The sequence below is a fragment of the Sciurus vulgaris genome, assembly GCF_902686455.1.
Source record: "Sciurus vulgaris genome assembly, chromosome: 3".
Classification (NCBI taxonomy): domain Eukaryota; kingdom Metazoa; phylum Chordata; class Mammalia; order Rodentia; family Sciuridae; genus Sciurus; species Sciurus vulgaris.
The window spans coordinates 183,216,427-183,228,767 of record NC_136463.1 but is presented as its reverse complement, the minus strand read 5'-3'; the positions used below and the strand labels follow the sequence as shown (position 1 = coordinate 183,228,767).

General features: G+C 36.6%; 1 protein-coding gene across 6 annotated transcripts in view; it reads left to right on the top strand.

Moving 5' to 3' along the window:
• Nucleotides 1-12,341, top strand: part of USP40 (ubiquitin specific peptidase 40) — a 79,823-nt gene that overhangs the window by 20,253 nt on the left and 47,229 nt on the right. For 5 of the 6 annotated variants that reach the window (XR_013762622.1, XM_079132250.1, XM_079132251.1 and 2 more), the window contains 3 exons: nt 3,643-3,943; nt 6,770-6,851; nt 8,153-8,324. The exons of the other annotated variant lie outside the window; for it this stretch is intronic. Coding sequence is in view for 4 of the 5 variants with exons in the window: in XM_079132250.1 (XP_078988376.1) it covers nt 3,643-3,943; nt 6,770-6,851; nt 8,153-8,324 (555 nt within the window). In the remaining variant the exon portion in view is untranslated. The remainder of the gene's footprint in view (nt 1-3,642; nt 3,944-6,769; nt 6,852-8,152; nt 8,325-12,341) is intronic. 6 annotated transcript variants of the gene reach the window in all.

The window sequence follows — 12,341 nt, the reverse complement described above, 5'->3', positions numbered from 1 at the left end:
AACAGCTTGCTGTTTGTTTTCTATTTCTCCTCTCTTCTTTGTTTTGTTCTCCTTTCCTTTAGAGCAATCAAGTGATTTAGCAATCTGTTTTTATCTCCTCTGTATCTCCTTTTAGTTTTACCTGTTTATTTAATGTTTTAGTGGTTTGTCTCCAGATTACATTATACCGAAGCGTATTAATTATGAATTAATACTATACTATTTTGTGTTCAAAGTAAGGTGCTTACAATGGTATACAATTCCATTTCCACATTTCTATTCCTTTCTACTATTATCTTTTTATATTTTGCCTTTACATATGATGTAAATTCCATTATACCTTACTAATTTTGCTTTGAACACTTATACAACTTTGAAGAAATTATGAAAAAAAATATTGTTTTATATTTGTCCATTCTCATATTCATCACTCCTTCTGTTTATCCCCATTGCATTTATTATTCTTTCAACCTAGAGAATGTCCTTTAGCTTGGAGTTCAGCCTGCTAGTGTATAATGCTCTCAGCTTTTGTTTTTCTGAAAATCTTTATTTTTTCCTTCATTTTTTTACTTATGTTTGCTGAATGTAGAGTGATAGACCAATCATTTTCTTGTTCTTCTCTTAGCATTTTAAAGATATTCTATTGTGCTCTGGCTATAATTTTTAAAATCTTGTTCTTTTGAACATAATCTATCTTTCTCTTATCTGTTTTTTAAGATTTTACACTTGCTTTTTAGCACTCAGCACTAATACGTCTAGATATGGTCTTCCTTGTAATTATTTGCATTGTATTTGGTAAGTTTTTTGTTTTTGTTTTTTTTAATATGTGGTAGCCTGAAATCATTATTTAATTTTGGAAAAGTTTTGACCTTTTTTCTGCAGTTGGTTTTTCTGGCCATTGTCTCTCCTCCTTTGAGTACTCCACTTAGGTGACCATTTAACATTTATTTCCTCATAGTCTCAGATGTTCTCAGGTCTCCATTTTTGTTTGCTTTTCATTTTTTTCCCCTCTCCTACTTCAGTGTGGATAATTTCCATTGATTCATCTTCAGGTTTGCTAACTTTTTTCTTCTGTTAAGCCCAACCAGTGAACTTTCTGTTTCAGATATTGTATTTTTTAGCACTAGAATTTCTACTTAGTTCTCTATCCATTTCTGTTGAAATTCCCCTTCTCTGACTCATTCTGTTCATCTTTTCCTGTATTCTTTTTTTTTTTCCAGTACTGGGGATCAAACCTAGGGCCTCGTGTATGCTGGACAAGTATTCTACCTCCAAGCTACACTTCTAGCCCTTTATCCCATAAATTCTTTAAAATGCTTCTAATAGCTTTTGCTATAATAATATATAGGGTAATTCTTCGTCTCTTCCTATTGCCTGTTTTTCTCCTATGAATTGACTGTTCCATCTTTGATTGAGTCACATTGACCTGTTTCTTTGCAGTCATATGTTCTTTTTACATATTAATTTTTACTTTTAATTATGAATTAATAATTATATATATTTATGGAGTAAAAAGTGATGTTATCATTTATGAGTAGAATGTGGAATAAGTAAATCAAGCTAATATTACTTTATCATTTTTTGTGGTGAGAACATTTAAGATTTACTAACATTTTGAAATATACAGTGTATTATTTTCTGTGCGCACCATACTATGCAATACAATCTGCCTCAAAGAAAAGATCTTACTCCACCTTGTGGTTGAGGCTTTGTGTCCTTGACCATCATCTCCCCATTGCCTCCACCTCTCTCAGCATATTTAGTTATACACCAGACATTGTGAATGATGTGTCATGGAGATGCTAGACTAGGTTATTTTTCTCAGAAGAATTTTGTTGCATTCTAACAAGTCCTTAAATTATCTTGAATTTTTATGATCCTCCAGAAGCTTCATTTGAGGCTTTGGTAGAGTGAGACTGTTGCAGTGTTTCCTGAGTGCTAGGGTATAGCTCTTACTCCTGGCCATGGCCTTTCCTCTGAAGGCAAGGCTTAGCAAACTATGACCTGTGGGCACAGTTTGGCCCACTGCCTGTTTTTGAGCAGTCCCAAGCTAAGAATGATCTTAACACTTTTTAGTGGTTACTTTTTATAAGATTATGTAAGTACCTACATAATGTTCGCAATTTGACTTCTAAAATATTTATCATCTGGCTTATTGAGAAAAAGTGCCATCTTCATCTAACTTGGCAACCCCAGGCATCTCTGCTCAGATGCTGACCTTCCTAGCTATTGTTTCCTGCTGGGCTTCTTGGATCCTTGGCCTATCCATCCACCATTTAGGATTTAGCCAGGGATTTGGGGAAGTGAATATAGATTCGAAGCTCCTTTGTGGAATTTTTCTCTTTACTTTCTGGCCTTTCTGGTACTCTCAGATTTTGCCCCCACAGCCCAGTGGGACTTCTGCCCTCTGTTTGAACTTTCTCCCACTGTGCACTGCTACAAACCAGGAAAGAGGACTAAGCAGAACTCACCTGGTTTGCTTCCCTTCCTTGGAGGATTATGTCCATTCCACTTGAGGCCTGCTTTTGATGACTATCCAAGTAGTTGTTTTCATTGTTTTGTCTATAGAGTTTGTCATTTTTATCAGGATGATTAATCTAATCGAAAAGCTTTCTAGTCAGTGCTGAAGTTTGAGGCTTAAAAAAATTAATCCTCTTCTATCGAAGAAAAACTTGGCTATATAGGAAGTTTATTACTCAAAACTTTTGAATTGTTGATATTTAATCATTCCTTAAAATTTTTTAACTACAAAACTGTGTTTCCATACCCACTGTTAACAATATTGTCTTTGGGTCAAGTGCAATAGGCTCTTCTACTTGTGATAAAACGTTACTTTAGACTAGGAAGTTGACATTACCACAGATTACTTTCTTTTAAGAGAAAAATGAGACTCCCCTTTCCTTGATTGATGAGATCATAGAATGTTACGTGTGGCCCCCAGTGCTTTTGGATATAGAGTACGGTCATGCAGAGGGAAGGAGAAGGGGACACAAGGCCCAGAGAAGCAAGAAGGTAAAGAGTGGAGAGGGAGGGATGGGCAGTAGGGAGAGATTTTTTTTTCCCCCTCCTTATCCTTCAGCAAGAATTTGGGAAATTGTCTTTGGGACTGTGACTTCAGCTTTTCTGTGCTCTGATTTTATGAGCTTGCCTATTAGCTTCCAGAACAGACAACACTCAGCTGCATGTTAACAGATGATTCAGGCTCATAACTACCCCTTTATCCCAACAGATCTGTCTGGATCACTGGTTTCACATTACCTTTGATAGTGCTTCCTTGTGTGAGTGCCGTTGTTTTGTACTTTGTTTAGATAGCTTTTAAATATTTCAAAAGTTCTTGTTCTACCTAATCCATTTCATTTAAGTACTTTTTTAAAAACAGCATTAGCAAGATATAATTAAAATGCTTTTTAGGTTACGGCATGGCAGCTTTCTCCCATGATATAACTATTAGACAATTTCACAGAATTCTCTTGATTTTTGTTAAATGTCTTCTTGTACCCAAATGAATGTTTCCCCCCTCATGGACTGGGCCAAAAGTAAAGAAGTTTCTAAAAAAAATCTAACCACAGAAAGGAAGAATCATTTTTATAGGTCTAATTTAATTTTGTTTTTAATTAATCTAGCTTTTTTTTTTTTTTTTTTTTTTGGTCTGATTCTGCATAGTTCTTACAGCTCCATTCTCAGCTGTTTCTTCTAAGTTCAGATGGAAGCACAGTTAGTCTGCTGAAGAGTCATCCCATCCAGGCCAACTCTAACTACCAAAGTACCAATCAACAGAGTTTCCAGATGCTTGCTTCAGAAGCCCCAGGATTAAGTGATAGTACTGCCTGTCCCCACTGGTTTGATATAAATGACTCCAGAGTCCAACCAATCAAGGAGAAAGATATCGAACAGCAATTTCAGGGTAAAGAAAGTGCCTACATGTTGTTTTATCGGAAATCCAAGTTGCAGAGACCCCCTGAAGGTATGGAAAGAAAAATGTTTCTGTAATGACTTTAGAAGGTAAACATGGAATACTGTTGGGTTTTTACTCTTTTACTAGAAGGCTTACTCTGGAAACTTTTAAAAATATTTTAAAGCTAAATAATATTTCAAATTTTAAAGAATATGCCATATACAATCTAAAAATGTTTTTATTTTATAAAGATTACATATTCTATTTAATGTATCCTCTTAATAATGGGAGGTCATAGTTATAAGATTTTTTTTTCTTTTTTTTTTTTTGTGGTGCTGGGATTGAACCCAGGGCCTTATGCTTGCGAGGCAGGTACTCTACCAGCTGAGCTACCTCCCCAGCCCACCATAGTTATAAGATTTCTGAAATTGGATTTCCTTGGGTCCCATGACATTTCCCATATTGGCAGACTCAAGTGTGGTCATACTAGGCTCAACTGCAGCTGCCACTTACTTGGCACTGTGTCGCCTTTGTGTTGTAAGTGCCTTGGTCTTATTTTCTCATCTCCCCCTTTATTTTCTCATTACTTTTTTGCTTTTGCCTCAAAGTAATGTCCTCTGATCAGTGGAAATTTCTTTGACGCTCTCATTGTTGAGCCAAGAGAGCTTAAACCATGGAGGTTAATAACCATTTGCAACATTTAACAATAAAAGGTATTCTTTTAATTGAAGCTATTAACATGAATAAATCAAGAAGACTTTTTCATCATTTCCCAAAGTCCTCTCAAACATAAAAAATGCCAAGTAGGAGATCTTTTTTAGATTGAGACATAGCTATGATTAGAGATGAAGAGAATGTACTCAATGAGAAGAGTGATCATTTTTTATAAAGAATAAGAATAAAGCAGTTACAAATTTACATGAGAATCAAAGGAAGTTGTCTTCCTAGATCTGAAACAGTTATATAACTGTACTGTTAACCAAAAACCTTTGCATTTTTCATTTTTTTTTTAATATTTATTTTTTAGTTGTAGGCAGCCACAATACCTTTATTTTATTTTTATGTGGTGCTGAGGATCAAACCCAGGGCCTCACATGTACTAGGTGAGCACTCTATCACTGAGCCACAGCCCAAGCCCTGCTTTATTTTTCTGAGAGAAAAAAGACATGTTTATGGTTTTGATAGAAATACTGTGGATCAGAATTCATGATTAGAGAACCATGTGTTAATAGAAAGAGAAGGTCTTCTGATGGAGTGTTAATCTCTTACCAGATTGACTTTGAGTGTGAGCATACTTGGACTATATACTAAACAACAGCTTCCAGGTAGCTGAGGAATTGAATAAAGGTTCAGTCTAAGTCTTAACAGACTTTTGGGGAATAAAGGGATGGAACTTTACAAAACAATTCTAAAATTCACCTAGAGAAATAAAGTAATAAAAATTGAAGAAGGGACACTAGGGCTGCTTATGGTATCAGTAAAAACACATCTATAAAACTGTAGCAGTGAAGACAGAGCTGTGCTAACTGCCAAGATCCCTGAAACTGAAGTGAGTCCAGGAATCAATGTAGGCATGTCTGCGCTCTTTTTTTTTCCCGGTGCTGGGGATTAAAACCAGGGCCTTGTGCTTATGAGGCAAGCACTCTACCAACTGAGCTATATCCCCAGCCCATGTCTGAGGCTTTAATCCAAGCGAAGCCACCTCTTGGATAAATAGAAAAGTAAATTACTTAAATACAACTGGGAAGTTGGTTTGTTACTAAGGAAATAACTAAGGCATTTTCCTTTGTTCTACCAATCACTTAAATGAAACTATAGCTCCTTTATGTAAAAATGAAGCCTTAAAATATGTAAAGTTTATTTGGTCTTAAGGTAGAAAAGACCTTTCTAAACTAAAAGACCAAGAAAAAGTAATAGAAACTTTAAATGACAAGCTAATAGAAAGCAGTAAAAAATACATGACAGACTTATTTTTCCTATCTGTAAAATGCTCTTACTTATATTACATGGTGCACCATAGTAAATTGGGTAAAGTTTATAAATAGGCATTGTACAAAAGAAGAAATTCCTGAAAAAATTTCCAACCTAACCCATAATCAGAAAAACGTGAAAGAGGAATGAGATGCCACTAGTTTCCTACCTTGTCACACTTTCTGTGAATTCACTTCCTCTGCAGCTGGTAGGTTTGTAAACAGATAAACACAATCTGGATGTGCATATTTAAAAGCCTTAAATCTACCACATCCTTTAAACCAGTAAGTCTCACAAGTTTGTCATGAAGTAATCAGAGCCATGTGTGAATATTATGTTTAAAGATGTTTGCTGCCCCATTGTTTTATAGAAGGGACTAGTTGGAAAACTACCTTAATATCTAGCAGAGAAAGATGGGTTAGATTAATTATGCTACTTACATAGGATAGACTTCTATGCAATTGTTTATTTAAGGCTGTGGAAAAATATAATATATGAAATCAGAAAGCAAGTTATAAATACATCAGATATAATCCCAGTTTTAAAAAAATATGTGTGTTGTGCATGTTTGTGTGATGGGCATACATGTATGTTTTAGGAATGAGATTACAAGTAGTATGTTGTACTTTAAAAAATAATTTCCAGAATTTATACAATAACCAATTGTTACATTTGTAATCAGGATGAAAATTTGGGTATTCTTTTAAAGAAGTGTAAAGAGGGGTGAAAGAATGGTCTCCTAATTTGGCTTAAAAGCCACCTACCTTTCATTCCTTCTCCTTCCTTTCTTAGGTTGGAAAGCCAAGGTCTGAGAAAGTCAGCATCCATGCAGCCAGTTAGCAGCAGTTTCCTTGCCCCTGCAGCCCCTTTCCAGCACCCAGATTTTACTTAGTCAGCACAATTAATGACAGGTTTTGTTCACAGCTCTAGCTAACCCGAGATACAGGGTTCCCTGTCACCTGCTGAAAGAAATGGATGCAGCCAACATTGAACTGAAAGTGAAAAGGTAACAAGTTATTTAGAGTTCGAATAATTTTTCAGGGGAATGCACATCTAATTAAGGCCTTATACATTGAGTAGTGAAAATTTTAAAAGAAAGAGTACTCAACTAGTTAAAAATACCAGTTTGGCTGTTGAATTATTATAGTGGAGGTATCATTTGCTTTGAATTGCTCCTTATCTGTGAAACTAAACATAAAATGACATAAAACGCCTATTGCTCAGTAGGGACCAAAGCCCAAGAAGATGAGGGAAATAGGTGAGCACATGGTTTGGCAAAGTGAATTACACCCTAACCTGGCCAGGTTATTCCCTTGGTTACAAAGAAAGCTTGTCCTTAAAACCTCCCTCATTTTTAAGTAGCTCTGGAGAACTGAATATGAGGTGACTGAAGAACAGAGGTGGGAAGATTTTCAGAAGGAAGGAAATGTGGATTCTAGGAACTGTTGGGTTTAGTATCAGTCTTGGACAAAAACCTATAATGGATTCTTGAAGCCATGGCTTACAAGAATTTGGTGATCTCAGCCCTGAAGAACTGGATCTTATTTGCTCACTGACAGGGTCGTAGGTATCAGGTAGGGAAATGGAAGTTTATACCGTCTCCTTGTGAATTCAGGGGGCCAGTTATGTAGTGGGAATGTGTTCACCATTTTTATGATAGACCTGGATCTTGGAGAAAAGAATAGCAGGTACATTGAATGATACACCAAGACCAAAGAAATTTTCAAAAGAAATGAAGATGCTAAAAAATAAAAACAGAGTGAGACTTGGGGTTTTTTTGTTTTGTTTTGTTTGTTTGTTTTTGTGATACTGTGGATTGAACCCAGGGGTACTTTACCACTGAGCTATATCCCCAGCCCTTTTTAGTTGCCCACCCTGTCCCTAAATTTATAATCCTCCTGCCTCAGACTCCTAAGTAGCTCAAGAGGTTTGTGCCAGCAATTGCATGTATCTTATGCAAGAGCCCAAGGAGTCTAGTAGGATCAGGATGATGTAGAAGTCGGTTACATGAGCAAGTGTCTAGCATTTTGTCCACAACTATAATATAATCTCAGGATTGGAAGGTTTCAGGTGTCAGAGAAATGTGATTAACAGTGCATTGAAACAGTTTTCCCTTGAAATTTCTGGGAATGTTGCTGACTATTGAAAATCTAAAATGTATCATTTTGGCAGTTAGAAGAAAAGGGTGGTACTTAGGAGGAATGGAGAATTACTTGTATTTAAAGCAAATATTTTTGGTTTGAGATAAAAAAAAAAGTGTCTGTTTTAAAAGCATAGTACTCATGTATTGTATGTGCCTCTTTGAAGGGCAGAATGTGATTCTGCAAACAATGATTTTGAATTGCACCTCCATCTGGGCCCTCGTTATCGATTCTTCAATGGGGCTCTGCACCCAGTAACCTCTCAGGCAGAAAGTGTGTGGGATTTGACCTTTGACAAAAGAAAAACTTTAGGAGATCTTCGACAGTCAATATTTCAGGTAAATTAGTTTATTTACTTCCTCTTAATGGAGATAATAAGATCCATCTTGAGCTGGCTTCTACATTTCATCTTATTTAGGTTAACAGCTATTTTTCAAAACTGCTTAGGAAACTCCTACATCTGCTAATTCATAGAGGGGTAAAACAACTGTTCTCCCCTATTCCTAAGCCTTTTAGTCTTTTCTGTGTACTTCCCACCAGCAGCTTTTCAAGTAGAGAATAGGGCTGGCACCTTTTATTTTGGGGTCCAAAAAATATATAGTTTTCTTTTTGAGGTAAATAAATGAAGGAGAATTATTTTTCAGAGGGATGAGAAGGTGAATCTGAGCGTGTTGCTTAAAACCAAGGACCACTAAACAAATAAGAACAGTTAATGTTGTGCCCTTGAGTATAGAATCGCATTTATCAATCAGATTCCTTTCTTTTCTGTGGTGCTGGGAATGGAAGCCAGAGCTTCGTGCATGCTAGGCAGACGTTCGAACAGTGAGCTGCACCAGCTCGAGTCTCTTAAGTGAAGAAGGTATCTACTAGTCACTAGTCAAAAACATCATTATGATAATTGCCTCAGTTTTTACCCAGCTGTGTTCCAGTGATGATCATAGCAATAGCAACGGTGGAGCTCTTTATTTACCTATCCTGCTTTCACATAGATTTTACAGTTTGACTCTTTAACCTTCTGAGAGCAAGCTGACTCCATTTTGAAGATGAAAGAAGTTGTAATTTACAGAAACCTGATATTGCCCTTGCTCAGACTTCTAGTTAGTGGTAATGCAGTCCTGGTCTTCCTCCTCTTCATCTCTTGTTCTTTTCTATGGTCATGCTTCTTCACCCCACACTACTTCCTGATCAAGAAAAAGGGAAATAGGAAATATAAGTTTGGGGAGTTTTGTCCCAGAAATAAATGAATTTTCAGAAAAATGGTATCCTTCATCAAAATTATCAGCCGTCTTTTGATTTTTCCTCTACTAAGAAAAGCAAACCAATTTTCTTTAAGTGGTTGATGTGTGTGTGTGTGTGTGTGTGTGTGTGACTAAGGACTGGATCCAAGGACTTTGCCACTAAGCCACATCCTCAGCACCCCCTCCTTTTTTTTTTTTAATTTTAAGATGAGTCTCACTAAGTTGCTTAGGGCCTCACTAAACTGCTGAGGTTGGCTTTGAACTTGTGATCCTCCTGCCTCAGCCTCCTGAGATGCTGACATGTGCCCAGTCCTTTTTTTTTTTTTTAAACAATTTCATTTGTTCTAATTAGTTATGCATGACGGTAGAATGCACTCTGACACATCATACATAAATGGAGTCTAACTTCCCATTCTGGTTGTACATGATGTAACATCCCACCAGTCATATAGTTATATATGCACACAGGGTAATAATATCAGATTCATTCTCCTTTACTTCCGACCCCCTAACCCCCTCCCCTCCCTTCAGTCCTCCTGTTTAATACAGCGTAACTCTATTCTTCCCTAGCCCCACCCCACTTATTGTGAATTAGCATTGGCATATCAGAGAAAACATTAAGCCTTTGGTTTTTTGGCTTGGCTTATTGCGCTTAGCATGATATTCTCCAGTTCCATCCATTTACCAGCAAATGCCATAATTTTATTCTTCTTTAAAGCTGAGTAATATTCCATTGTGTATATGTACCACAGTTTCTTTATCCATTCATCTGCTGAAGGGCATCTGGGTTCGTTCTACAATCTAGCTATTGTTAATTGAGCTGCTATAAACATTGATGCAGCTGTGTCACCATAGTATGCTAATTTTAAGTCCTTTGGGTATAGGCCAAGGAGTGGGAAGGTGAGTCAAATGGTGGTTCCATTTCATGTTTTCTAAGGAATCTCCACACTGCTTTCCAGAGTGGCTGCACTAATTTGCAGCCCCACCAGCAATGTATGAGTGCACCTTTTTCCCCACATCCTCTCCAACACCTATTGTTGCTTGTATTCTTGATAATCGCCATTCTAATTGGGGTGAGATGGACTCTTAGTGTAGTTTTGATTTGCATTTCTCTTATTACTAACGATGGTGAACATTTTTTTGATATGTTTGTTGATTGCTTGTACATCTTCTTCTGTGAAGTGTCTGTTCATAACCTTAGCCCATTTGTTGATTGGGTTATTTGTATTCTTGGTGTAGAGTTTTTTGAGTTCTTTATAGATTCTGGAAATTAGTGCTCTATCTGAAGTATGAGTGGCAAAGATATTCTCCCACTCTGTAGGCTCTCTCTTCGCATTGCTGATAGTTTCCTTTGCTGAGAGAAAGCTATTTAGTTTGAATCTATCCCAGTTGTTGATTCTTGCTTTTATTTCTTGTGCTATGGAAGTCCTGTTAAGGGAGTCTGATCCTAAGCCAACAAGGTGAAGATTTGGACCTACTTTTTCTTCTATAAGATGCAGGGTCTCTGGTCTGATTTCAAGATCCTTGATCCATTGTGAGTTGATTTTTGTGCAGGGTGAGAGATAGGGGTTTAGTTTCATTCTGTTGCATATGGATTTCCAGTTTTCCCAGCACCTTTTGTTGAAGAGGCTATCTTTTCTCCATTGCATATTTTTGGCACCTTTGTCTAGTATTAGAAAATTGTATTTATTTGAGTTTGTGTCCGTGTCCTCTATTCTGTACCATTAATCTACCTGTCTATTTTGGTGCCAATACCATGCTGTTTTTGTTACTATTGCTTTGTAGTATAGTTGAAGTTCTGGTATTGCAATACCCCCTGCTTCATTTTTCCTGCTAAGGATTGCTTTAGCTATTCTGGGTTTTTTATTCTTCCAGATGAATTTCATGATTGCTTGCTCTATTTCTGTAAGGTACATCACTGGGATTTTAATTGGAATTGCATTGAATCTGTATAGCACTTTTGGTAGTATGGCCATTTTGACAATATTAATTCTGCCTATCCAAGAACATGGGAGATCTTTCCATCTTCTAAGTTCTTCCTTAATTTCTTTCTTCAATGTTTTGTAGTTTTCATTGTAGAGATCTTTTACCTCTTTGGTTAGATTGATGCCCAAGTATTTTCTTTTTTTTTGAGGCTATTGCAAATGGAGTTGTTTTCCTCATTTCCCTTTCAGATGTTTCGTCGCTTGTGTATAAAAATGCTTTAGATTTATGTGTGTTGATTTTATAGCCTGCTATTTTGCTGAATTCATTGATGAAGTCTAGAAGTTTTCTGGAGGAGTTTTTTGGATCCTCTAAATATAGAATCATGTCATCAGCAAATAGTGACAGCTTAAGTTCCTCTTTTCCTATTCGTATCCCTTTAATTTCTTTAGTCTGCCTAATTGCTCTGGCTAGAGTTTCGAGGACAATGTTGAATAGAAGTGGTGAAAGAGGACATCCCTGTCTCGTTCCCGTTTTTAAAGGGAATGGTTTCAGTATTTCTCCATTAAGAATGATGTTGGCCATGGGCTTAGCATAAATAGCCTTTACAATGTTCAGGTATGTTCCTACTATCCCTATTTTTTCTAGTGTTTTGAGCACAAAGGGGTGTTGTATTTTGCCGAACGTTTTTTCTGCATCAGTTGAAATAACCATATGATTCTTATCCTTAAGTCTATTGACATAAAGGATTACATTTATTGATGTACAGATGTGAAACCATCCTTGTATTCCAAGGATGAACCCCACTTGATTGTGGTGCATGATTTTCTTAATATGCTTTTGGATACGGTTTCCCAATATTTTCTTAAGGAACTTTGCACCTATATTCATCAAGGATATTGGTCTAAAATTTTCTTTCTTTGATGTCTTTTCCTGGTTTGGGTATGAGGGTGATATTAGCTTCATAGAATGAGTATGGTAGGGTACCCTCTTTTTCTATTTCCTGGAATACTTTGAGAAGTATCAGAATGAGATCTTCTTTGAAGGTCTTGTAGAACTCGGCTGAGAATCCGTCTGGTCCTGGACTTTTCTTGGATGGTAGGTTTTTAATGGCTTCTTCTATTTCATTGCTTGATATTGATCCTTTTAAATTGTGTATGTCCTCCTGGTTCAGTTCGGGAGGAGCATATGTCT